The sequence below is a fragment of the Monodelphis domestica genome, chromosome 3 (genome assembly GCF_027887165.1).
Source record: "Monodelphis domestica isolate mMonDom1 chromosome 3, mMonDom1.pri, whole genome shotgun sequence".
Lineage (NCBI taxonomy): Eukaryota > Metazoa > Chordata > Mammalia > Didelphimorphia > Didelphidae > Monodelphis > Monodelphis domestica.
The window spans coordinates 21867069-21894781 of record NC_077229.1 but is presented as its reverse complement, the minus strand read 5'-3'; the positions used below and the strand labels follow the sequence as shown (position 1 = coordinate 21894781).

General features: G+C 49.5%; 1 protein-coding gene across 4 annotated transcripts; it reads right to left on the bottom strand.

The window, feature by feature from the left end:
* On the bottom strand, positions 1-27453 carry THOC5 (THO complex subunit 5). 4 transcript variants are annotated; one of them, XM_056821534.1, is made up of 22 exons: positions 27265-27453; positions 24903-24995; positions 23548-23652; positions 21829-21972; positions 17084-17197; positions 16869-16966; positions 15731-15877; positions 14214-14328; positions 10970-11102; positions 10283-10318; positions 9460-9537; positions 9152-9192; positions 8893-8992; positions 8243-8351; positions 6546-6647; positions 5189-5285; positions 4437-4551; positions 3500-3603; positions 3277-3364; positions 2314-2429; positions 1712-1902; positions 1-251 (listed from the first exon to the last, which is right to left on the bottom strand). In XM_056821534.1, the coding sequence occupies exons 3-22, from the start codon at positions 23641-23643 to the stop codon at positions 188-190; spliced, it is 2088 nt and encodes a 695-aa protein (XP_056677512.1). In that variant the 5' UTR covers positions 23644-23652; positions 24903-24995; positions 27265-27453; the 3' UTR covers positions 1-187. The 4 variants fall into 4 exon arrangements, with proteins under 4 accessions (XP_056677512.1, XP_007490578.1, XP_001364849.1 ...); XM_007490516.3 differs by lacking the exon at positions 24903-24995; XM_001364812.4 differs by lacking the exons at positions 10283-10318; positions 24903-24995.
* Between the last annotated feature and the right edge of the window lie 260 nt (positions 27454-27713).

The following is a 27713-nucleotide window of genomic DNA, read 5'->3' as shown; positions in this document are numbered from 1 at the left end:
TCACTTCACCCAGTGACATATTTAATAGGTTAAAAATACAAAACTGACTTTAGAACACCTGGAGAAGCAGCCAAGTCATACAGGTGTGGTGTGGAAGCCCTGTGCCCACCCACTGCTGGTTCTTTTGGAACCCACTAGAAGCTCTTCAGGGAACAGACAGATGGACAGAGGGAGGGTAGTCTGATGGTCAGCGATGGCTGAAGAATCCCTGGGGATGGTTGTACTTGAATGGCTTCATCCGGCTGGGACCCCTAGGGAAAGAGGGAACGCATCTGCTTAGAGAGCTCTGGGGGTGGGGGCCTCATTTTTATACCAGGTGACAAGAACTCCAGGCACCCATTCCCTAAATGGTTCCCTTCTCTGTTCACCACAGTGCAGACGAGGCCTGCTGTCTCAGAGTGCCTCAACGCTTCTTCATTGCTCCTGAAGAGCCCAGTCCAGGGAGGGCCAGAAGGGGGAGGTGGCAGCCCTCCAGCCCATGACAGTCCCAGGACTAGAATTCTAGGACTGGAAAGGGCCTCTGAGGTAGCTCATCCAATTCTGTCCCTCAGTGACTTCTCCAAAGTTCGGGGCCCGTCGGAGGCAGAACCAGAACCAAGCCCCAAGGGGGCTGACTCAGGCTTGGGCCTGCCCCTCCCTGAGCTCCAATTCCAGTTGTCAGCAGTGCCTCAGACAGAAACTGGATCCTCCTCCAGGAGGATTCATGGCTTCTCAGCCCCTGGTTCAATGGGTCTAAGCCACCCAGCGAGGGAGGAAGCCCATTCCCATCTCCCTTACCAGAAACACTGTACTTAGATAACAGGCGGGTGCCTGCGGGCAGCGGGGTCTGTCGGGAACTCTTAGAGGACATGGAAAGCAAAGACATGCCAGGGGAAGGGGTAGGAAGAACTGCACATGAAGGGCGGAGGGGAGAAAGAGGGAGGTGGGGCAGAAGGGGGAGGGAGAAAGGGAGACAGAGACAAAGAGAAGGAAGGAAGAAGAGAAAATGAAGGAAGGGAGAGGGGGAGACAGAGCATGAGGAGAGGACCCAGGGAAGAGGCCAAGAGAGCATCCAGCCACTGCCTGTAACAGCTTCCGGGGGGGGGGGGGGGGGGGCCACAGCTCAGTTGGAGATAACCTTTTTCCTTAGCTTGGCAGAGTTGGATGCTGGTGGACTCTTTTGGGGAGGTGTCAGCCAGGAGGCCTTTTCTGTCTGTGGCCTAAAGGAACCCCCAATGGTGCCAGGATTTCATCCTTCAGGACACGGCAGGGAGTAAGGCAGTAGTATTGAGATGAGACAACGAGTGGATGGGAAGTTTCTGAGCTTTTTCTGCCTAATTCCTGCTCCTGCCTGGTTCCACACCAAAAAGAATAGAAAAATACTGGAAATCCATCTCAAAGGAGCTGAAATGTCCTCCTTAGGAAAGAGAATATGATCTGTGGACAGGCCCGGCCCACCAAAGCTGAAGGAAGTCTCCCGCAGCTTTGGCTGGGGCCCAGCCCCATCCACATCCAGCTTTTTCCTGAGCACCAGGCCTGCAGGAAACAAGTGCGGAAGATGCTCCCCATGAAACAGACTCTGTGGGACAGGGAGAGTGGGTCCAACGTTCTTCAGTGCCAGGCAGAGGCATGTCCTCGGTAATGCCAAGTGCCTTTGACCTCTGCTTTGATCTCTGGCATGTCCTGGTGCCCCTTCCCACCAGGACTGTCCCCCACAGTGCAGCCGGCTCACCTGACCAGTCGAAGACACATTTTCTCCTGGGGGAATTCCTTGGGCCCCTCCACACTGGTGTCGTGGCTCTCTGTCTCCAGGTAGACATCTAGCACAACGCAGAGGCGCTGCAGCTGATTGGTCAGGAGCTGGTAGCCAGGCCGGGGGCCGTAAAGTTCCCGGTAGCAGACACTGACTTCACTCTCCATGGCCTGTGACAGACACAGACACCTCACACCTGATGCGTGAGCCTCCGCCCTGGTGCCTAAGCTCAGCCCCAGAAGCCCAAGGGTCCCCAGGCCAGCCGATTCCCCCCATTCCTGCCCCCAACACGGCCACGGGGTCCACATGGGCTTGACCCAGGAATCCTCTCTCCTTGCCAGTACCATGAAAGCAGGGGGCAGACTTTCCACTTTCTTTGTGGCCTTGTGGTCAGGGGGATGGGCCAGCTGTGAGGCTCAAGTATGCTGGCTACAAAGCCTGGAGTCTAGGAGTGAGGGCTGCTGGGGGGCCACTATGCCCCACTATCTGGGCGAGGCTGGACAGCTTCTGGGGCCATGAAGGGAGCAGCTGTAGGACTCCCCCCTGGGGCCAATCTCCCCACTGCCCCAGTCACCCCTTACCCGGATGTTATCATCGTTGCTACTGGTTTTCTCTCCTTTCCAGTTCAGACAAAGGCGGAAAATGGGTGGGATGGAGGAGTAACCCGGGTTCAGCACCACGGCTGCCTGAAGCTTGGCTGGGAAGATGGAGAGGAGAAAACCAAAATCACATGACAAAGAAAACCCTCGCTGACTGGCAGGAATGTTCGGTCCAGTGGCCAGGCCAACCCTAAACCCATGTACCCATGGGAAGGTGGGGCCACATCTGTTTTGGAGACTTGGTGGTAGGGTTCAGGTCACAGCAGTCAGAGAGAAATCACTTCAAATAGGGCTCTGCATCCCTGGGGGTTCAGGCTTGTCTCTTGGCTAGCCCAAGCTTTGGTCTGTGGTACAAATGCCCAACACCTCTGGTATCAGGCACACAGGAGATAAGAGAACTAGGCCTGAGATCAGGAACACTCAGCTTCCCGAGTTCAAATCTGGTCTCAGACACTTGCTAGCTGTGGGACCCTGGGCAAGTCACTTAACCCTGTTTGCCTCGGTTTCTTCATCTGTCAAATGAGCTGGAGAAGAAAATGGCAAATCACCCCAGTATCTTTGGCAAGAAAACTCCAAATGGGGTCCCTAAGAGGCAGATATGACTGAAAAAGAGCCTGAAATCAAGATCCTCTTTGCAGAATTTGAAATGGCCCAAGTACTAGAGCTGGCACAAGTCAGACCAGGGGGAAGCATGAACAGATGCCTCCAAAGAGGGGTAGGGGTAGGGAAGGGCAGTCACCTGGGTTATTTCTGGGAGTAAACAGGAGCCTGAACTCGCCACCCTCTGGGGCACTGACCCTTAGAAGGCTCAGGGAAGGAGGACCTTTCTGTCACTGCTTCAGGATACCCAAAAGAGGATGTGGTCTAGAGACTCTGCTCTCCCCCTGAACCTAAAGCTATGAGCAAACAAGCGGCTGAGCAGCCAGGGGAGCTGGGCAGCTTTACCTGTCCCCCTCTCGATGAGGGCCAGGTAGTATAGGTGCGTGTCCTCAGCCAGCCCGGCCTCCACAATGTCCCGGGTGTAAGGCAGCTCCTGCAACAGTCACAGGGGAGAGAAGAAGGTGGTCACCCATGAAGGTGGGCGTATATGTGCGAGAGTATGTGTGTCCTCCAAGCTGCACCTATAGAGGCACAAGGTGGAAGAGGCTCTTGCCCTCTTGTTACATACCATATAGTCCTCATAAGCAATTGCCACCCACTTCACAAGGCGGGATACAATTTTTGCAGGGAAAAGACGCTGGCACTCACTGGAGACGGGCACAATGCCATGTTCTTTAAAAAAAAGAGAGAGAATGAAGGGTGGTATGATAAGAGGAGCCGGTGGGAGAGCTGAGCCAGCAGCCTCTGCGCTGGGCTCTGCGCCTGCCTCGGACGGGGCTCTAGGAGCATGGGCAGGAGGTCAGCGGTCCCGTCGTCATTACCTGCGTCCAATGTTCAGGACAGACAGTTGGACCTCCACACCTGACATGGCTCCACTGTGAGAAAAATCAGATATTCACTGCGTCTGACAGCAAACACCGACCCTGGCCCTGTCACGCTCTGGGAGCGCCCGTGGCCCTGCCGCTCCCCTTGAGCTTAGGGGGGCTGTTTCTGTCTGGGTGAGTTCAAGAGAGCCAGCGTGCTGCCCTCAGAGATGGTACCCGGGCTCAGTTTGCACACATGCCTAATGCAGTGCAGGGGTTTTGGCACTAAAGAGCCACAGAGATCCTGTGAGGTGACTGAGACCCACAGGGGCTGGGCAGAAGTGGGCACTGCAGGTACCAAACCCAGGGAGGCTGTAAGCCCACACTGAACGGAGAAATTAAAGTCTAACAGTGAAGAAAGCCCCCAAAACACCACCATCTGAATGGAGTTCCCCATTGCTCATGCCCAGGATTCCATCTGCTGAGGTAAAGCCCAAGCTTCAGGCTTCCCCAAGAATGGACAGAGAAGGCCATCCCTGAGCCCACGCAGGGAGGAGCACAGAGCCCTCAGCCCCAACTTTTCTCCCCACCCACTCATCAGCTAGAATTAAGGGCAGTGCAGCTCAGGATATGAGATCCCAGAGGGCAAGAGGAGTCCTTCTGGTCAGGCCCAAAGTTCAGTTTGATGCCACACAGACCTACCCAATGAAGCGAACTGTTTGGTGAGAGCCAGGCGGGCCTGCAGCCGTGTCCTTAGCAGCTTCATGGTGGTCTCCATGTGGCTGGCGCTCAGTGAATTGTCTGCAGTCACTGTGTGCTGAGGAGGGACAGGCCTGTGTCAGTGCCCAGCTCTTCCCTTTCCATACCCCGGGCCTTTGCCTCCAGCAACTCTACTGCTCTCAAGAGGGGTAAGAATGTTCTCCATGGCCCAGGTGGTGCAAGTTGCCAGAGGAGGCTAGACTCGAGGAGCAAGAGGCTCGAGAAGGACAAGGCCTTGATGAAAAACCAACCCAAGTTCCCCGGGGGATGCCCAAGGGCTGTAAAGGAGCTTTGGAACACATTCACAAAAGGCAGGTGAATGAATGGATTAGTGAACTTTCAGCCACAAGATGCCGCATGTTTCCTCTAAAGACTAGTTCCAATTCTTCCCCATGAGGCTAGGTCATGGCAGAGATGAAAGCCACAAATGCTATTCCACCAGATCATTTTTAATTCAAAGGATTTGAGGGCCCAGAGTGTCCTGGCAGAAGCTGCTTCCAACTTCCCTGATTAGGAAGCCCCAAAAGTTTCTTTTTAAAGGAGGGCCACCTCACCATCTCTGGAGCTTGTGGAGGACGAACCTTGGTTTTCAGAGGAAGATGTGAAAGGAGACTCCAATGGGCTGCTCAGGGCACCATGACAGTTTGGTGTGGGGCCCTGGGGCTAAGCCTGACTCCACATATGCACTTACATACCTGAGGCTGTTCTTTGGGGAAGTGTAGGCCCCCGAGCTTCTGTACCCACAAATAGGGGTGACCCAGTTCAAGCACATAGTCACTTAAGGTCAAGATGCTGCAAAGAAACAAACTTGGGTCAAATGGTCATTTGATGAGCTCATCTCTGTCCAGGTTGGGGTCTGCTCTTAGTGCTGCCTGCCTGCCTGTCCTCCCTGCCTCCAGACCACCATAAGCTGCCCAACCATGTTGGCTTAGGTTTGCCCAATTTTGCATCTCATCTCTGACTTGGGTGTTGACTTCCTGCATGATCTCAGACAAATTGCTTCACTAGGATGGGCCTCAGTTTCCCTCTTGTAAAAGGTTCCCTTCCAGACCTTCGAGGTCTTCCTAATCCCTTCCCCTCCTCCACTCTAGCAAAGTGATGTCTCCTTTCTGAGTGGCCTCAGAACTCTGGAAAGACTCTGCTTTGACCCAACCACAGGTCACCATGCTTGGTCATGCTCTGGGTGTGTATCAAACTCCTCTGTCTTTAAGCTTGTAGAATTGTGGTTCCCCTTTAGTCCACCATGGACCAGGAGGGGCAGTGCCACTTAATAAATGAGATCTGATCTCAGTCTGAGTTCTTCCTTCAGTCTTAAATTCTGAGGCAGCAAACATGGTATGGAGGAGAAAGTGTGGAACACAGAGGCAAGAAGATCTGGGTTCAAATCCTCCTTTTAAGAAGATACTAGCTGTGTGACCCTGCACAAGCCTCTTGCCTTCTCTGGACCTTAGTTTGGCCATCTATTAACATGAAAGGGTTGGACTGCATATTCTTGATTCTCCTCCAGCCCACCCTAAAGCTGGATCTCAGGAGCCTTTGATTATTAGATTGTACAAGGTATCCTCTCATCACCATCAATAGATGACAACCAGTCTTTCCCTCCTTCCATCAGTCTTACTCCATGAGCTCTGAATATACCCTGAAGGTGACTGTCCTCCTTGACTCTCCAGGAAAAAGGGAACTTTTGCTCTCCATTACACCCTAGAGTCCTATAAGGGTCACCCACGTTTTCTTCTTAATAACCCCAGGAGTTCTCTAGTGCTAACATCATTCTCCTTTTCTAAGGAAATTGGACTTGACAGGTCAGATGACTTGGTTCCCCAGCTTCTTAAGTGTCAGAACCAAGGTTCAAAGCCAAGACTTCTTACTGCCAACTCTAGGGCCCTTGCTAGCAGGCTGCTCTCCCCATGACCTCTTCCTCATGCTCTGAAGGATCCCTGGGGGTTACTTGTACAGCTGCCCTTCTATCAAGCTATTTCCACTGGGAAATTTAAGACTACGAAGTCCTTAGAAGAGAGGCAGAGTGGGAAAAATCAAACCCACACGACTTACCCAACTTTATCAAACTGGTACTGATTGGCCGGATTGGGGGTTTTCTTGCCATGATCCCCAGGATACAGGCAACTTAAGATCATGTCAGGAGACAGTAGGTCACTAGAAGGAGGGAGAAAGGGAGAGGCATAAGGAGTGTAAACAACAGCTCTGGTCACACCAATCTGAAGCAATCTAGGCCCTTGACCCATTTGGCCTCGTGGCCTCTAAGCTCCTGAGAGCAGCTCCTGGCCACCACTGCCTTCAGTCTAACCCAGGGGCCTATGTAACTCCTGGAGAAGTTTTCACATGCATTCTCAAAGATCCTCTCAACTGCCTGTGGGGTGAGGAGGCCAAAGGCCCATAATCTCATTTTACAAAAGAGGGAAGGAAAGTCTAGATATTTGATGGGAAGAAAAGCCAGGTCTCTGACCAACATCTTGACCCAGAGAGGAAGTGGGCATTTAGTGATGACCATTCATTCAGCTTTTTGCTAGGAAATGTACAAGTCACATAATGAATATTCAGCATCACCTAGTAGCTTAAGCATCTTGCCATCAAAGGGCAATCTAGGTGACCCCAACAAAGGAATGAGGCCTGAATCTGCTGTCTAGTGCCCTCTGCCCTACAAGTCTTATTAGTGAAGACTGAACTCTCCGCTGAGCTGTCTCTCACTGGCAGTGTAAGCCAAAGCTCATGTTAATCCCAGGGGGCACAGGCCTTGCCTGGATCCAGACCCCCTCAGGGAAGAGCCATGATCTTCTGCACTGGAGACAAGGTGACCCAGCAAACCAGAACAAAGAGCTGGCACCGACGCCCTTGTCACTCCCCACAAGGGCTGGGACAGAAAATAATTAAGTGTGACAGGCAGAAGAGAGCTGGCCCCGTTCTCTCACCCAGCAGGCACAAAGAGGATGAAATCAGTATTTCATCCAAAAGGATGGTGAAGCACATCCCTTCACCTGACTGAGGGAGATTTTTTTACACGGCACAACTTTCTTTTTGGCTGGATTTATGGGGCATCTTCTCTGACTAATGGATTTTACGTTGAGAGATCAGAAAGGTGTGTGGGCTATCGTTCAGAATGAGGGAACTTAATGGTCATTAAGGGGTCCCAAGGGCCCCCACTGCAGCTCACAAGCTAGAACTCAGGCTGGGCAGTGTTTGGGAACCTCGGGCTCCCTCTGATGGGCTCAGGAGGGAATGAAGACAACTGTAACAAAGCCTCTGAAGAGGATGGAGCCCAAGGGGTAGGGGTGGCCCAAGGTTCTCCCAGTTTGTCTGCCCTTCTCCATGACTCTGGCCATCTATCTGGTCAGGGGCCAGGGTTTCTATTCCCCTCTGCTCTCACTCTTTTCTCACACTAATAAGGAAGCCTTCTAAAAGGGAGGCCCTCTGCCTAGGGCAGAGTTCAGCTGCTACAGGAGAGCCCTGGGAAAAAGCCAGCACCCCTTGGAATGTCCCAGGAAAGCTGAAAGGGCAGAGGACCTTCCCCTAAGACTCGGGCCCAAAGACACTTTCCTAAGCCGACTGCCTAATCAGAGCAGGCCCTGGCTGTGGCCAGGGGGCTGCTTTTCTAAACCCAACTCCTCCTGATCCATGCAGTCCAGGCACCAGCTTGGGTGGACCTCCAGAGGGCTCTGCCCTCTGCTAGGGGCCCATCCTCTCTTCACTACCATAATCCCCACAACCCCCAGCTCCATTTTGGGAGCACATACCCAGCGCTGACAGGAGTGACAATCTCAGTGGCAGTGCTCACTCTGGCCTTCACAGTCATGATGTTGAGGTTCATGAGGTAGTAGAAAGTCAGATGGAGCATGCTGTCATCTGTAAGATGTCAGGACAGGGGGGGAATGGGTATGGTTGTGGGGGAGATCATAGAGCAGTCCACAGGTACAATCAAGCTAGGCAAAAGCTCTCGGCTGACAGAAGGAAATGGGCACCAGGTCACAGAGCCAGCAAATGGCCCAAGAGTCAGAAACTACCTCAAGGAGAGCAGGAAAACTTATCCAGGATGTCCTACCCACCATTTCTTCTTCTTCTTTCCCCTAAACCCTTACTTTCTGTCTTAGTAACAGCAGTAAGGGTTAGGAGATGGGGGTGGGGGTGGTAAGTGACTTCCCCAGGGTCACACAATTAGGAAGTGACTAAAGCCAAATTTGAACTCAGGTCTCCCTGACTTTAGGCCTGGTGCTCTATCCATTTAGCCACCTAGTTGTTCCTCTTCCTCTAACATTTCTAGGCCTCAGACTTCCAAGACAATAGAGGATGGTCCTTGACTTGGTGTCTGGAGAGATTCAGGCTTTGCCTCTCCCTAGCTGTGTTTGCTTCCTTCAAGTCCTTGTCCTGGCACCCCCAGTTGCCTCACCTTTGCACCTGAGGTCAAGCATGACAGAAAGAGGGTGTCTCTTGAGCATCTCCTTCCGTTTGTCATCCAGCTGAACACCCAGGGTGGGGCGTCGACGTTTCTGGGCACAAAAGAGCAGAAATTATCTTCTCCCTGCTGTTGCTGCCTCGGCTTCCTCAGCAGCCTCCCTCCCCAATCTCCGGTGGAGGGCCATGTGACCCTGAAGGTTGCCAGCCCCTTGCTGCCACTCATCTCTGGGGCCTAGAGGCCGGGCTCTTACTGTGGTCTGCTCCTCCTCAGCATCAGAGTCACTCTCGTCATCTGCATCCAAAGAGAGAAGGAAGAGGGAAGCCAGGGCTGTGCCAAGGGTCCTTGGGAGCCAGCATACCCTGTGTTCCCCTTTCTCAAGGCCCTGGTTGCTTCTTTAGGACTCTTTCAGGAAGAGCATGGAGTCACCCTAGGCCTCAGCCACACGCTCTACATTTCCAATACCCAGACTCCCCAGAAACAGATGTGGCAAAATGACTTCATACTGCAAGGGAAAGACAGGATGGAGAAATCAAACCAACCATGTGGCTGGGCCTTTACCTTGAGAATCCTCGGGTGGTTTGTACAGAGCCTTGGCTTCTTCCACGTTGCCCTCTATAGCCACAGACAACTTTTTATCTAAAGGCAATTTAAAAAGACAATACTTCAGGACAACTGATGGAACCCTAGGCTTATAGAAGCCCCAAACCATGACTAAATAAGGAGGTTTTCTGGGGGCAGGCAGGGACCCTTGAAGGAGTGGGGAAAACTGGCCCATTTGGGCCTTCAGACTACCATCTGAGAACAAAAGGCCAGGACATGCCCCCAAATAGTGGCACTTAGGGAGGGAGTGAGCCAATGCCTGTTCCTTGACAGTACTACATGTAATTCATAGGCTGGAAGAAACACCTCCCAAATTCTCCTGGAATCAGGCTTGAAAGCTTCTACTTTGCAGTTCTGCTTCTGATGGTCTGAAATAATCATCTCAAACCCAGTTCTCCACACTTTGCCATGTCCCAGATGGGAATATAGACTGGCAAAAGATAGACAGATAGGCCAGCAATCACACAGTTCAGAATTATCTCACTTCCCCCATCCTGGTGGACTCTACTACAGTTGGAGGGACCCTGGGTTCTCTATCTTAAGTGGGCCAAGGAAATTTCCAGGCCATCAGGCCTTGACGGTATCTTAAAAGGGTGGCAAGTCACTGCTGTCTACCCCAGCCCAAGACTACTCTAGACCAGTAACCTCACAGGGCACTGGGCGAATGACCTTAGCCACCTTCGGAGCAAGTCCAATGCCTGGGGGTCTATCAGAAAAATGAATAAAGGGGGGAAGGGGTTTAGGCTTATTCTGAAAGACACAAGAAAAGAAAAATACTCACCCTGCCTAGGGGGCTGGGAGGAAGGTTTCATGTAAGCTGATGTAGCAAACAAGATAGAGAAGAGGAGGAAAAAAAAGAAGACAGAAGGGAGAGAAGACACAAGAAAAAAGGCAGTAATGATCGGGTGCACATAGTCAGAGGGGACAGAGATGCCTGAAGCTGGACAAGGGTAGGGAGGGGAGGGGAAGCACTAGCTAGGAAGCCCCAGCAGCCCTGGCACTGGGCCTATAGCTTTTAGCATTCCTTGGGCTTCCTGGCTTCTCCCTATTCTTTCAGTGACAACATATCTCGAGGCACCAAGAAAACCAAGCCCTAGCTGGGGTCTGAGGGGCAGCAGGAGGTAATTGCTGGGAGGAGACAGGGGAAGAGCAGGGTCCTTCAGGAGACAAAAGGATGCAGCCTGGCCCTGCTCCCACTAGCCTGTGAGGCTTGCTGACCTTGCCAGATTCGAAGGCAAGAGCATCTCAAATGCTGCTGTTTCATCAGCTTCCACCAGGCTTGCTCAGCACCAGGGACAGCACAGAGGAGCCTCCATGCGGAGAGGGGAGGAGGAAAGCCACCCAACCCTTAGGGAAGCATTTCCAGAAAGCACCTAGATGCTGTCAGGGGCACACTTTTTCTGCAAGGAGCAAGGCCAGTCCCCAGAGCTGGCCCCTCATAAGCCCAGCCCTGCCTCTGGACACTTACCACAGGCTTGTCCATAGGCACTGGCCTGGACAAAGAGCACATAGAGGGGTGGGGGAAGGTGTCGAGCAGTTTCATATTGCTTGTGGGCCTGGTCAAACGGCATGAAGAGATACTCCTGCACTGGAAGTGAGGCCTGCCCAAAAGAGAAATGAAAAGTGACCAGTCCTTAACCCAGGAGCACTTGGGGTCAGGCACTCCCAAGAAAAACCTGTTTATTCTCAGCCTGGCTTTGAGGCTACACTACCCCAAACACTTTTGTGCAGGCTCTGGGAGGGGAAGTGCCTTCCACCCCCATCACAACCAGCCTGTCACTAGAGTGAGGGGCAGGAGACAAAGGAAAACAAAGTTTTTGTCTGGTCAAGTGTTAGGAGGCAGGATTCAAACCCAAATCCTCTTGCTGCTAAGACCAGTATTCTTGGTACTCTCTCTCTCTCTCTGCCATGCCATGTTTCTAAATTTGAAAGCATGAAACCAGAATAAAGTCTGTCCTTGAGAGAAGCCTCCCAGACAGTCAAACTCTCATCTTGGTACAGTTTTGAGGGCCCCCCTGCTGTAGAGCCCAAACAGGAAAGGCCCAGCAAGATCAATGGGCAAAGGTAGGGCATTGGGGCCCAGGGCAGCCCCATTCTCATTGCCATCTCCATTTCCTGATGTCATTTCAGGGACATGTTTTGGCTCAATGTCAAACAAGTCTAACCATTTCGAACATGATGACTTTCCCCTTATGGGTAGTCTGAAAAAAAAAAAAAGGGACTACTACTATCTCTCTGGCATGTGCTAGAGGGGGTCTCCCCAAATGAACCAAATAGCTGGGGAAGTTCCTTCTACATCCTGACTTCTCCCATGGGCTCCAAGCACCCATGTCCTTCTTGGCTATGGAAGTACTAGAACCCCCAGATTCATAATCTCCCAGCTGGAAGGGACCTTTGAGGTGACCCAGTTTATCTCAAAGCTGATCAGGAATCCCTCCTCTTCTCTAACTTGCCCCGTGTGGGCCCCCTACATGAGTCAGCTTTCACTGGAAGACTACTTCCCCAATGTCAGGTCTGCAGGCTTCTCCTGTCCCATTACTCACTCCTGTCCCTCCTCACTAGCACCTTTCTTCAGAGATTACCTGGTATTTAACTTCTATCTCGCATGTCCAGGTAGTTTGGGTGCTGCCTCCCCCACCAGAATCTGAACTTCTGGATTTGCCATTCTTTGTACATCCAGCATGAAGCAATGTGCAGAATACAGCAAGTGCTTAATAAAAGTCTGCTGTGGAATTTGCCTCTCTGGAGTTTCCCAGAGGTTACTTCTCTGCTTCTTCCAATGTGCTCCCTTGGTGTTAGTCCTAATCAACAGCCTAACCCTTCCCTTTAGGAATGGCTCTCCAGGATGGTCATGCTTGGTTTTAGGAAGGTATGGAGGACAGAAGACAACCCTATTTTGGCCTCATGGTCCCCTATTTGGGGCTAAATATTAGTATTCCTTCTGGCTCATCAGCAACATCCCTCCCTTCCTTAACTATCACAGTGTTCTATCATACGTTGTTCTCCTGAGCAGGGTCAAACTTGAGAGAGACTAAAGCAGTCACGGGTCTTCCAATGCCTGACTTTAGGGCAGCCATTCTCTGCAACCCCAATGGAAAGGCTAAAGTTTTACTTTATACGGTTACAGTATTCTTACCAGATTGACCATCTCATCCTCGCCAACATTCAAGTAGCCTACCCAGGGAGCCAGTGTTCTCCAGGGGTGTGTGAGGTCAAGAGCAGGCCTGCTCACCGAGCAGCTCTGTTTGCCATCTACTTTTCTCTGCCCGAGGTCCCCACGGTTCCTGCGGCATTTCTGCTGCAGGACTCATCCTAGCCTGGACTAGCATGTGTTTTGGCTTAACATCAGACAGAAGTCTGGCTTTATGGCTTGGGCTGCTGCCCTGAGAATGATCATCATGTCATTTCCTTTGCAACTGACCCGGGTACCAGTGTGTGTTACTACACTAGCCCCTGAGGACACTGGCATGTTGTGGAAGAAGGTACCAAAACTGGGTCTGTGGCTTCAGAGGAAGAAGGCCTTCCTTTAGCAGTCTTCACTCCAGTCAGCTATCAACAGGAGATCATGAATGTCATCTCTTGCCCAAGCACCCCAATCTGCCAATGAGCTCTACGGGGCCCTGGGAACACCTCCCAGGTTCCAACAAACTGCATCTTCTTTCCTGCAGATTTAACCTACAACTTAAATCCCATCCCCAGGTAGTAGTTATGATCCTCAATACCAAGAGTTCTTTTTTTTTTTTAAACCCTCACCTTCCGTCTTGGAGTCAATACTGTGTATTATTGGCTCCAAGGCAGAAGAGTGGTCAGGGCTAGGCAATGGAGGTCAAGTGACTTGCCCAGGGTCACACAGCAGGGAAGTGTATGAGGCCAGATTTGAACCCAGGACCTCCCGTCTTTAGGCCTGGCTCTCAGTCCTCTGAGCTACCCAGCTGCCCCCAATACCAATAGTTCTTAACAAGGATTAAGTAGAACTAGATGAATGCCAATTCTGCAATAACCAGGAAGCCATGTTGGTCATTCATTTCCATTTCCCCCCATTCACTGAATGTCCTGAAGTCAGAGGAAAACTTACACACTTCTTTTAATCTGGGCTCCCATTCCTAGCAGGCACTCAGCCATGCAAATCATCTTGAACATTCAGAAGTCGCCAGGTCTCAGCACCACTGGCAGGAGGAGGCCACTGCTGTCACTCTGGCCTTTCTTAACAAAGCCCATGTCCCCAGTTTCCTTCAAGTTCCAACTAAAATCCCATCCTTTAACAGAAGCTTTTCCCAGTCTCTCCATTTGAGTACCTTCCCTCTCTTCATCCTGTCTAAAGCCTGTTTGTATGTGTTTGCCTAACCGTTAGCTCCCCATTAGACCAGGAGCTCCCCAAGGGCAGGGACTGTCTGTATCCCAGCACTTAGCAGAGGGTCTGACACATGGTAGTCGCTTATTAAAATGGAAGAGACTATTTCTCTTCCATCAATCTATACACTGCTAGGAATGAAAGGGTGATGGAGAAGACTTGCCTAGACTTAGACCCAATGACTGCATACATACCCACATTCACTTGTTTGAGGAGCTCAGCAAGCACTTCCTGGCTCTGGCACATCTCCCCGTGCTCCAAAGGATCCGGCAGGTGAGCCAGAGCAATTTGGGGCTACACCAAAGTGCCTGGTGCTCTGAGGAGAGTCCCTGGAAGAGAGGGCCAGCGCGGGAGGACTCACCTGCATGATACTGCTCAGCCGCGGCTGAAGGCTGCTCAGGTACTCCTTCTTTACTTCAATCTCCTTCAGGATTTTCTCTTTGCTAGCCAGACATTCTTTGTACTTTTCTGCCAACCTGATGGAAGAAGTTAAAACCATTTCAATTGATTCTCAAGGAAAGTTCTTCTGAGGCCCTGTTCAGGGACAACAGCCCACTCAGCCTGGTGGACCTGTTCAGTTCAGCTCTGGGAGCCAGCACTGTCACAGGATCACAGGGCGGACAGAGGAAGGGCTCCGTCCGACATTTCTACAGTGAATTAATAACCATGTGCAGAATGTTTTCTATCCATGACCTCATTTGATCCTCAGCAATTCTGGCAATGCTTTCATGAGTGCTGGCTTTCCTATTTTACAGATGAGAAAAAAAGGAGGTCCAGAAAGAACCCATAAGTCTCGTCCCCAGAGCACACATGGTCCACAAGGAACTTGTCTTGGGTCACACAATTAGTAAGTGCTGGAGGCAGAATTAATCTTCTGGGACTCTCCTGCCTCTCAATTAAGCAGTCCAGAGCAGAAACACAAGTGGTCTTGAGACTGGATATGAACATTAAACCTTGAGGCTACATGATTAAGGGCAACACATCCAATTCCTCTGTGGGGGAAGGAAAGCGTATGGGCATTCCCTCTTTTCCTGGGGGATCTGGAGAGGCTGTTCTAAAGAGCAGCGCACTAGGCCAACATGAGGCATTCGGATGGAACTGGAGTGACAGGCACGGGATCCTGTGAGTGGTTATGGCTGAAGTCTGCTGGCAAGAGCCACAGAGGCTAAAGGGCTCTGACCACAGGACTGAAGGCCTCCTGCAATGAGCCCCTTCAAGGCTTCAAGGTATGACTCTCCTTACTGACTGTATTCTGATAACTGTCTGTGTATGTTTCATTCTCTCCATTAGAGAGCTCATTTAGGGCAGGGTGGCCTTGTCTTGGTCTCCTCAACTGTTAAAAAAGAAGGACCATAAATGAACAATTCCCTTCTTAGCTTGTAGTAAGTCCAAAGGAACCAAGGAATACAAGGCTCAGAGGTACAGCCATCCAGTCTTTCGAGGACATGTCCTGATTTTGAATTCTTGGGATCACGGGGGGGGGGGGGGGGGAGGGGGGGGGAAGAGCTAAATGGCACAGTGGATAGAGTGCCAGCTCTGGAGTCAGGAAGACCTAGGCTCAGATTGGGCTGTAGACACCCCTTAGCTGTGTGACCCTAGGCAAGTCACTTAACCTCTACTATCTAGGCCTTGCTGTTCTTCTGCCCTAGAACTGATGCTTAAGGTAGAAAATAAGGGTTTTTAAACAACAACAACAAGAATCTCCCCAAATAAGAGACATCTAAGAGAAGGAAGCAGGGAAGGAGGGGTCAGAGACGAGGCTGCTGGTCTCTGACAACTATATCTTAAAACTATCTTTGACAGGGGGTGAAGTTAAAATATCTGACTGACCCCTTGGTGAAAGGGAGCTTCCTTCACCCAAGAGAGCAGCAGTTTTACCTCTTCCGTTGCTCCAGCTCCCAGTCGAGGCGAGCAAGGGTCTGCTGGTGAGGGTCCCCCATGGTGATCTCACACTTGCTGATCTCTGGAGGGGCCTCCCGATAAAACTCTTCCATACTTACCAGTTCAATTTCTTCATGTTTTGATCTTTAAATGGAAACAAAGATTCAAACTTAGCTTCTGGGAAAATCAAAGTATGGGCCAACCAGAGCCCCAGCCTTTAGTTCTGATGCCCAGATCCAGCTTCCTTGGCTGCCCCTATAGTTTTACTGTCATCATTTTTTATCCAGGGCTTAATAAGAATGCTGCCAGGACAAGGGTGGCTCCCAAAAGGAGATGAGGGAAATATACCTCCTTTCTCTTCAACAGAGAGGGGACAGGGTCTATAGAAATAGTGGCCATTTTATTTGTTTCTCTTTGCCACTGTGTAAGTTAGTTTCGCTTAATTGTATCTGTTACAACTAAGGGCTCACTGAAGGAGTAGGCATGGAAGACGGCTTATTCAGAAAAATGAAATACAAACCCAAAAATCTATCCATTGTACTTCACTGCTTTAAGAAAATGAAAAGGAAAACACTGTTGGAAGAAAAAAAGGATTCTGTATAAGTCAGAGAAAGATAAGAAAAGTAATGGTGATGGATATCCAGAGAATATAGAGGTCTGCTGTCTTTCTGGAGAAAACCATTCAAGATAGGACAGACTCTCTCAAGATTTTCTAACCAATGGGGAGTGGGGGGAGCTAGGTGGTTCCGTGGATTGACAGCCAGGACTAGAGATGGGAGGACTTAAGTTAAAAGGTGACCTCAGACAACAGGAAATAACCAAAATGGGGTATGGCTTCAAAAGTAACAACGGCCTTATATCCTCAATATCTGGTTTGCATCATTGTGGACCACACTAGGAAAAAAAAATCAGTTTGGGTTTTGTTAGTGTTTTTCTGGTTGTTTTTGTTTATTTTGCAGTTTGTTTTCCCATCTTCATCTCACAAAAAGTTCAAGTCACCTGATAGAACACAGTGAAGAAATGGATTCTAAGGCCCTTCTTTTCCCAGGCTGTGAAGTTTCTGCCTGGGTTCTTTCCCTGGTCACTGTGCTACCCAATCCATCTGTCCCACCTACCATCATGCTCCCACACTTACTTAAATTCCAGGCACTTGGTGATCTCTTTCTGGAGGTGCATCACCTCATACAGCAGGTTCTGGAGCTGGAGGTGATAGGCATCTACTTTCTGCTTGGCCTGTAAGAAAAAGTTGAGGTTGAACCTTGGAGCAGAGAGAAAGGAGATACAGGGTGGGACAATGAGTGACACCTCCAACTCCCTGGCCTATCCACCCAACCACCCTCCCAGCTCTACCTCATGGGTCTGATCTCGCCCTTTCTTCAGTCTAATGTGAGCCAGGCGGTTCAGCTTCTTCAGGGTCATGAAATGAACACAGCTCTGGATCCTTCTCTCTTCTATTTCAGAAGCCTGGGGAGACACAGATGCGGTGAAAGGCAGGCCATCACTGGGTCCTGGTCCCTTGCAGACTTTCTACCACCTGGCAGAATCAATCCTAGATGTAGTCCAGGCCAAGAAAGAAGAGAGACAACTTGGAGGAAAATCAGGAACAACTAGTATCACTAAGGAAATGAAATGAACTCAAGAGGAGAGATTAAAAATCTGGAACAATTCCCATGTACTTGTTGAGTCTTGGGTTTGGAAATCTTATTAATTTTTCCTTAAACAATGGATGCTGAATAATTTTTGTGAATATGCAGCAATTTAAATTTATAAAAAAATATAAATATATATTTATATGTATAAATATATACATTAAATATAAAAATAATATATTATAATAATAAAAAAATGCACTTCATTTGTATTAAACTAATAACAACAGTCAATATTTAACTGAAAATTATGGCACTCCATCTATGGGGTTCAAACCCTAAACACTGTGGGATACAAGTGTCCAAATATCAGGAAATTTGGTCCCTGCTGCATTGTACTGTACCACCCTCTATTCTTCAGGGACACTGCTAGTTTCTAGGACTCTGAAGTCCATATTGTTCAGCTAATGCCAATAGACTAACCCTCATCAACAGAGGTGACTGTTCCCCATTACTAAGGCTCTAGATTTGATCTGGCAGCTAAAATATCAAAATAAGGAATTAAAAACTATAGGACCTCAGGCATAGGCCTGATGCTGCCTGACCAGGGCTTTAGATGTACTTTTTGTTCAGTCATTTCAATTCTGACTTTTCGCAATCCCATTTGAGTTTTTTTTTTTGCAAAAATACTGGAAGTTTTTTTCTTTTCAAGCTCACCTTACAGATGAGAAATTACAGCCAACAGAGTGAAGTGATTTGTCCAAAGTATCTGAATCTGGATTTGAACTCAGGTCCTCTTGACCCCCAAGGCTGGCACTGTGCCACTTGGCTACCTCAAACAGAGCAAATCCTAAAAGGACCAAGACCCTGGAAACTAGCTAAGCTAGGGACAAAAATCACCAATACCCAAAGGCAGGACATCCCTGGCCATTTGGGGATATGATTTATGAACTGATTAATAATTGGTGCCATATACTTGTCTTGGTTCAATCCTTGCAGATCTAAAGGTATTGTGGCATAATGAAAAAAGCATTGGATTTGGAGTTGAAACATCCAAGTTTCAATGTTATATCTGATACTTAATATCTATGTGACCTTGGGGAAATCACCTAATCACTCTAAGCCTCACCTCTCTCATTTGTAAAATGAAGACTTGGACTAGACACCCCCCCCCCCCCATCCCTGCTGCTCCCCAGTCTTTAATGAGGAAAAAATACACCAAATACCAACACTCTATGTGAATATCACAATACTCTTTATCAGCGGAGGTCCCTGGAAGGTAGAGGCCCCAACCACCTGCTACCTTAGGCAGAAGATGTGTACTCTCTGCTCCCCTAATTACAGGGGAGTCAATTGTAAAGGAAGTCACCTTCCCCAGCTCTCTCTCTGCACACTCTTCTTTTTCAACATGCCCTTTGGAACTCTCTCTCAATCATGCACACATTTCTCTTTTTCCTGTGTCTCTTCTTCCTTTAAAAACAACAAAAAACACCCTATATTTCCGATCCTAGAATCAATACTAAGTATTGGTTCCAAGGCAGAAGAATGGTAAGGGCTAGGCAATGGGAATTAAATGTCAGGATCACAAAAGTAGGAAGTGTCTAAAGCCACATTTGAACCCAGGATCTCCCATCTCCAGGCCAGGATCTTAATCCACTGAGCCACCTAGCTGCCCCTCCTCTATCTCTTCTTGCCATACTCTGGCTCTCTCGGGTTGGTCCTATCATCCTGACCAACTTCTCTCTTCCTGCCACTCCCTACCTCCTTGCTTAGGAGGAGGTATACTGCTTGCTCTCCCATCTGCTACCTCATCCATCTATCTGGATCATCCTGTCCAGAGTGAGAGTGTTTGAATCCGCCAGTCTCTAGGTCATACACAGCTTCCTCAAGGTCCCAGGTTGGTGTGTGTCTCTAGCTTCAAAAGTTTGAAATTTCAATAATCCGCTGATGGGCCATCCCTCAAAGATTCTGGGATCCCAGTTCATCAACCTCTTCAATTCCTATGACCTGCAGCTTTCTTTGCTCTCTGCCATGTACAGGACTGGCCAGGACATCTCCCAAACATAACTAACTGTGCTACCTCCAGGATTCTGAACCCTGACAGGGTCCTCTCTGACCATCATCTCTTGTCTTTCCAGCTCTCCATCTACCTACTCTTTCCAGACCTATTCCTTGTTTTTAAAGGTAACTTCCAGTTCCTCCAGCCTCCTTTCTTCTCCCAGGTCATCATCTCTGTTCTGGCCTCATTCTTCTCTAGTGAATTTCCTTTGCTTCCCCAAGATCCACCTCAAAGTCCTATTTGCCTTCATTTCTCTTCTCCTTTTTTCTCTTATCCAGAGAAGTGGTTGCCTTTCTCTACTCCACATTACTCAAGAAGCTCACCTCTTCCATCACTCGACCCAATTTGCCCATCTTGCCCATCTGCAGTTTCTTTCAGATGGCCCTTTCCAATGCTTTGTTCCTCAAGAAACCACTACTTGATTGTATTATCCTATCAGCCCCTCCCTCAGTCCTCCTCCTTCTGGCAACCTCTGCTATGCCTACTGCCAACTGTACACTCCTCCTAGGGTTTCAGTGACCCTGATCTCTTGGGTTGTCTTCCTTCTCCTATCTCTTTTATCATCCCCTGCTTTAGATCACACCCCTCACTGTGGGTATTCTCCGAGTCTCTGGCCATGGTCCTCACTGCCGATCTCAATACTCTTTCTCAGTGGTCTCATCAGCTTCCAAGGGTTTGATTATCATCTCAATGCAAATGATTATCAGATAGTGATAGATATAACTAGATCTGGCAACATAGCAATATTTCTCCAACTGCATGACCTATCAGCCTCTCTTACATCACACACCCCAATGTGTGTTCCCTGTCCCTTCTCCCACCAACTGTTAATGTCCCTGTTACTGCAGAAGCAATAGGAAGAATAATCCTAGAAGGCATCACCATCCTTCCAGTGACCCAGACTCTCAGCCTCAGGCACCCTCAACTCCTGACTCTCTGTCACCTCCTATACCCACTAGTGAGTCTTCAAATCTAGTCAGTTCTACCTCTCACATCTGGTTCCTTCCTCCCATTCCCATGGTCACCACCGTGGCTTAGGTCTTTGTCACCTGGCTAGACGATTTATTGCAGAAGCTTCCTAAGAGGTCTATCTGCACTGAGGCTCTCCATTCTTCTCCCTCCCCCTCTCCCTGCCCAGTTCAGCCCAGCTGCCAAAGTATAGGTCTAGTCACACCACTCCTCATGCTTTAGGCTTCTGGTCTCAACTGATCTTTCTGGGTGGATTTCATGTTACTCCATTTAACCAGGCAAAGCTCCAGACAAATGAGTTCTTAGCTAGCCCTCATCCATGACTTATCCTCCGGCTCCAGGCCTTTGTGCAGACTGCCCTTATGTTTGGAATGTGCTCCCTTCCTCACCTGGGCTTTTCAGAATCCCTGTTCTCTGTAGAAGCCTAGTTTAAGGGCATCATTCTACATGAGGTCTTTCCTGAAGCTTCTAGCTTCGTGTCTCCTACCCTTCCCCCAGCCTGGAAATTCCTTCTTTGATATTTACTCATTTGTGGAAATGGTGCATCACCCCCCCCCCCCCCCGTCCCCCGTGTCACCAGGGCAGAGACTGTTTAGTTTTGTCTTTATGTCCTAGGGCCAGCATGGCACATACACAAAAGAGGAACTTTTAGCCTTTAAATATTTGTTCAGGTGGTAAATTTTTCTCTCTCCACCAATCAGAGTAAATACTAACTGGATACTGATAGGAGAAAAAGATTCCATACATATAAGAAAATTCACAGGTCTGTAGAACCTCAAAGTTTCTGATCTCTGCCTAAAAACAAAGATTTCAAATAAAAAGTGTCAACATGGAATCTAGAATCCCCAGTTTATTTAGTTGGGAGGTAGAAACCCCAGGTTTTGACCTTGTCACAGGAGTTTTCCCTCTAAGGAAAGGTCCCACTTCACCAGACAATAAACATCCACTTCAGCTTTGCCGCAGTAGGCATCAGTCTGGAAAGCTGAAGGTGCCAAGTTCCATCTTCGGAAGGAGGGTGTGATATACTGGGGAAGGTTTCTGGAGACAAAAGAGCCACCTGACTTCTGACTGGGTCTACCTCCCACCTGAAGTGGATGTGTATTGTCTGGTGAAGTGGGACCTTCCCTCAGGGGGAAACCTCTCCTGTGACAAGGTCAAAACCTGCAGTTTCTACCTCCCAACTAAATAAACTGGGGATCTCTATAATTCCATGTTGACAAAAGAGATCCTCATGAATATGAAGTCCAAAGGCTGGAATGGCCTAACTCAGCAGTTCCTGACCTGTGGCCCAAAGCATGTGGCAGAAGGCATGGTACATCCAGACATGGATTTTCTCAATCAGTAAATAATAAAAGTACAAGCACTATCATGCTGGGAGCCTAGGAATCTGCATACAGTTCCTCAACCCTAGAAAAGATTGGGAGGCCCTATGAGTCCTAGAGAGGGAAGGGGAAGTAGACCCAGGCCTGGTTCCTTACACTGTCCCTGCTGCCTCTGCTCTTGAGCTCTTGGATTTCAGCCATGAGTCGCTGGAGTTCATGGCAGGTAAACCTGTAGAGGTCATAGTCCTTGTTGGGGTCTCGAATGTCCACCTCGGCCTCTTCACTGTAGTACTTCATCTCCTGCAGGTGAACAGAGAGAGAAAGGGGCTCTTCGTGTTTTGGGCTTACCTGCTGACCACTGCATTAGCTACACAAGGAGATGGAGAGGAGTGTGCTCTCATCTAGTACCTTGGAAAGATTTTCTCAGTGATCTACATTGGACACTCAACCTGCCAGTTCTTGGGCTCATCAAGATTGACCATGTATCCAAATGGAAAGTGAGAAAAACAATTGACATATAGGGTGGGGTAGGGTGTCTCTTCCACTAGTTTTTTTCCCCTTGTACTGAGCAAGGAACTTCTTTTCCAATTTATCTCAGGCCATGAGGCTAGGGTGCTCTACTTTATGGTATGACTATATTTAGGGTGGGTGTTTTGATCTTTCAAGTCTGTTCTATAGATCTGAAGAGGTATGCAGAAGTTCCAATAGATTAGGGAAGTAGTGTGGTCCAGAGCAAAGAACACTAGCTCTGGAGGTGAAGCCATTTGCTCTCACAATCCCATGGGTAGTTAAGCAATGAAATGAGACTTGAATCCACCTCTCTGGGTATACTTTGTTTTCAGATCTATGAGCCTACATTGACCTTTATCTACCTGGCCTCAGTTTCCTAGTCTAGAAAGGGAGAAGGTTGGACCAGATGGTCTCTGAGGTTCCTTCCAGCTAAATCTCTGCAATTCCATAGTACCAAATCTCTATTGCAGCCTTCTCTGTGGTACCAAAGAACTGGAAGCCAAATGGGTGCCCAAAGATTGGGGGTACAACTGAAAAAACTATGGTAGATGATTAACAAAAATCACTACACTAAGAAATGATGATGAAAAATTCTGAGACAGAGATCAGTGTGAAGAGATGCTGAACAAAGTAAACAGAATCAAAAGAACAATTCATAAAAATGGTGAAATAATAAGTTGAACTTATAACTGAAAAAGCAATGAAGGACCCAGAGAAGAGACCATGACAGGGGATTGGGGGGGTAGAGGGGGTGGGATAATGCTGCAAGGACAGAATTGTCCTATATGCGCTGTCAGACATGCTCCTTCTCTTGATTGTTTTGTATTCATTTGGGACCAGTGTGGGTGAAATGAATGGAATGAAAAGACACAAGACATCAATTAAACATGTTTTAAAAGAAAGACAATAGGCCTGGGGAAGGAATTATGTGCCAATGATAAGTGTTTTAGGTCAAGGCATTTTAGATGATCATCTGGACCCAAAGTGCTGGTTTGGCTGTACATTCTGAGGAACAACGCTACAGTTAAGACAAATGACACGGCAAAAAGTTGAGTCTCCTGATTTCCAATAAGGAAAACTAAGGTTCTGCTTGGCAAACTTCCTTTAGTCAGTACTGCATCTTAAAAAAAGACACAGTGCTATCCCAAGTAATGAAACCAAGGAGATTCCGCCTTTGTAGTTTCCAATCTAGAGATGATGAGCCTGGGATATGATTAGTTAAAAAGCATCTTGGGAGAAATGGGAGGTCACATGATGACCTGGGACAACCCTAAAGTTGGGAGGCTCAGGGGATAGTAGGGACTGTACAAGTCTCGGAGCTAGGGCCTCAAGGCCTAGAGGGTGCTACCAGGTGCTTGTTCTTACCAAGTCTATCTCGCTCCGATTCCGCTTTCCCTCAGGTGGGGCTCCATCACTTCGGATCACTTTGGGTTTCCGCTTTTTGTTTGATTCTGTGGACATGGCTGACTTCTTCATGAAATCATAGAATCATAGAATGTTAGCACTAGAAGGAACCTGAGAGATGATCCAATCCAAACCTATTTTACAGATGAGCTAACTGAAGCCCAGACTGGAGAATCCTAGAATGTTCTAGAGCTGAAAGGGCCTTGAGAGACAAGCCCCTCATTTTACAGTGTTTCTGATACCCAGATTACCAAACCCACTTGCCTGGACAACATAACTACCAAGTAATAGAGTTCTGATATTCCTTTGTGTCCAAAACAGGAAAAACTATAACAAAGACAGGTTATATAAATCCTTCAGTAGGCAAAAAAATCTCAGGACCCCCTTTAGGTCACTCAGCATCCTAAAAGTCCATGTGCTAAGTGACTGATTATATACTCTGGAGCAGGAATTCTTCATTTGGGGTGTTGGAACATGTATTCTTTAAACCCTTCCCTTTTTTAGTAACAATTCTAAGATAGAAGAGTGGTAAGGGTTAGGCAATGGGGCATAAGTGACTTGCCCAGGGTCACATAGGTCTAAGTGCCTAAGGCTACATTTGAATCCAGGACCTCTGGACCAGACTTTGTGTCTATTCACTGTGCCCCCTACCTGCCCCAGGAACTTTTTATGCTTTTTTTTTATACTGACTTTTCCTATGTAGTCTCTATTCATGGGCCCAATCTCAATGCTGAATGGTAAGTACAGAGGCTTTCACCTGCTGTTTTCAATCAGGGCCAGTTGGTCCCTCCTCAGGTAAGCCAATCCCCACTACTCTCAAGAACTCACAATACTGGTGCCAGACTTCTGTGATATGGACTTCAACTGAAGTCAAAATCCACTAGCCTTGGCCTTCCCCAGTAACAAGGATGCCAGGCCTGCCCCACCAAACTGGGCTACTTATGTATTTAAGGGCCTCACCAGACTGCCAAAGGGGTCCATGACATAAGAATACCTGCTCTGAGAACTAGTCAGAGTAGGCCTCTTTCTCTTCTTGGCCTTCTATGCAGTTCTGGTGTGGGTAAGGAAGAAAGTGAGAGCTGGTGAGCCTGAGAGACAAGAAATGCATCCCTTCTGGAAAGGGTTCCCCGATGTTCTTGTGCCCCTCCTGGGCTACACAAAGGGACAGAGCATGACCCAGTGACAAGAACACTAAATTGGATTCAGAGGCCTAAGGCCATTCAGACTCTGCTATTTCTATTAGATGCTGAGAGGGACTGGACACCTGGTCTCAGAATCTGGAAGACATACATTAGAATCCTGTCATGGACACTTACTGCTGTGTGAAACTGGGCAAGTCACTTCACCTCAGTCAGCCTCAGTTTCCTCATCTGCAAAGTGGAGATTGTAGCACCTACCTTACAGGATTGCTGCAAGGATCAAATGAGAGAATATATGTAAAGTGTGTGTAGAACTTAGATGTGTTATTTAAGGGTACCACCACCCTTCTGGTCAATATCTCAACCATCTTTTACTCTTCCCTTCTCCCTTTTATGCCTGGCTTCTCTCTACTCACACTATCAAGTGAGTGAATGGAAGTAAAGCACTATATAGATGCTAGCTATTAGTGATAATATTGGCACTGCCTTAGTTCAGGCCTCTATCACTTCTCCCCTTAACTATTTCAAATAGCTTTCTAGCTGTAGCCAAGTCCCCCAAGGTGTCACCTTCTCATCTCCAGAGTTTACAAGCCCAGGTTTCCCTCGAAGCTCACCTTATGGGTCACCTCCTAGGGAAACACTCTGACTCCCTTTTAATCATGCCTGTGCTTGGCTCTCTGAAAGCATAAGAGCATCTTGAAAGCAAAGTCTTCTCCTATTTTGCCCCATTTAGAAGGGGGCCTGCCCACTGAATAACACTGCTTGGCCTGGGCTGGGAAGTCTTGGGCTGACCCTCTCTTCCAGGGCTCAGGTCTTCACTGATGCTCCTCGCCCCTCCCCTCTACTACAGAGCAAGGCTCAGTCAAGTAGATCAATCTAGGGAAGCAGGAGCCCTGGATGCAGAGGGAAGGAGCTCTGCTCTCAAGCATTCATGAAGTTCCAGTCATGGTGAAGGAGAATGAACACTGAATCTGGAGCCCATGTGACCTTGGGCAAGTCATCTAACCTTTCTAGGTCTTGGTTTCCTTATGTGTCAAATGGAAGGGTTACTCTATATGGGCTCCAAGGCCCACTTCTGCTCAATATCTAATCCCATATATCAAAAACTGTGTGTGGCACTCCAGGGAGGGCACAGATAGGTTTCTGAGCTGAGCACAGAGGGTCCAAAGACAGAAGATGAGAGGGCTCATGCCCTCCAAGGCATAGTGGGGAGAGCAAGTGAAGAACACAGAACTCCCATTGCCTAGCCCTCACTGCTCTTCTGCCTTAGAAGTGACACTAAAACAAAAGATGTTTAAACAACTTAGAAAAGACTTTGTAATTGTTGTTCTCTTCCCAACAAGGACTTCCAAAGGATACTGAGGCTGAAGGAATGTCACCTACTAGATTGTGAGAAATAGTCCATACACATGAAATGGGCACGAAGTAAATACAGAACAGGTCCAGGGTGGCATAGGAGAGCACTAACAGTTCTCAAGGATTTATTAAGCACCTCCCAGGAGTCAAGACTCCCTGATCAAGGCTCGCTGAGGACACAAATACATTGAAACCAGCCCAAGAGGGGGAGAGTTTAATGAGAAAGGCTCCTTCAAGGAGATGCCCCCTTGGGCTGGGCCCTGATGGAGGCAGGCCTGGAGGAGGGAACCACCTGGGCAGTCAATGCAGGAGGCAGTCCCAGCCAGCAGTCCAGTTTGCTTGGGCAAGAGAGGGCAGTAAACCTGGACAGGTTTGGGGCCTGGGGAGGAAGAGCTTCAAACTGCAAACAGTCTGTGTATGGTCCTGGAGGGGCTGCTGGAAGAGCTCAATCTGACAGACAGAGGAGCTGGGGGGAGGGGGGAGGGGAGGGGAGGGGCTGGCCTGGAGAAAGCCACCGACTTTGGGACATACATCTCTATCTCTCTCAAACGGATGAAAGAGTCAGAACAGGAGGGGAGGCCAGGACTGGGGGAGGGGGGGCGGGGAGGGGAGTGGATGGTGGGAAGCTAAGGGGCTCTGGAGGAGCAAGGTTTGAGGGGTAGGGGCGGTACAGAGGCGGGAGCTGGAGGGGGGCGGGGCCCAGGGGGAGGGATGGAGATGGGAGAGCCAGAAGGGGTAACCGGGGGAGGCGTTGGGTTGGTGGAATGAGGACTGAGAAGCAGCTCAATTTTGAGGGAGTGGAGGCTCAGCAAAGGTGGGCTGAGGACGGCGGGAGAGAGGCTGGGGGAGAGAAGAGGTAGCAGGGGAAGCGGCTCCGTCGGGAAGAACGAGGGTCTTGGAAGAGTTCAGCTTGCGGGGAGGTCTGGATCCTGGGAGTGTGAGATGGGGGACGCGGCGGGGGAGGGGGGCTGAGGAGAGGGGCAAGGGCCCTCGGGAAGGAGGTTGACAAGGGGCGGGGGATCTTGGAGAGGCTCGGGGATCCAGGGAAGAACAACGCAAGGCGCCCCCCCCCCTTGCCGGGGGGAAGGACTCGGCGGGGAAAGGGGCGGGGGCAGCACAAGAACTCCCTGGAGGGAAGCTCGGGGGTTCTGGGGAGGGGCTCCACGCGGGGCGGGAAACGCACCTGAGGGCCGGCCCGCGGCTCGGGCTGGCGCTCGGAGAGGCCGCTGGGGCTCCCGTGGTCGTCCGTGAGGCAGATGGACGCCGGACCTCACGCGCAGAGGCCCGGAGAAGAATAGAGGGAAGCAGCGACGCCGACACAGCAGCCGCCACCACAGACCGAATGAGAGCAGGCGAGATGAGGCTTCCGTTTCCGGTAGCTAGAGAACCCAGGCCACGCCCAGCTAGGCAGCATAGAGAAGCAGGTGGGTGGAGCGGCACCACCTAGGTTCTCTGCCGCCCCCTCGCGGCTCCCAGTGCTCACCTAGGGAGCCGCCAGAGCTCTTTGGCCCCGCCTAGCGTCCAAATGTCCAGGTCCCACCCCATCCTCCATCCTAATCAGCCGCGTGGCCATGCCGGCAGAGCGCGGGCCTCCGAACTGCAATAGATGCAAGTTCAAGTCCCACTTCTGCC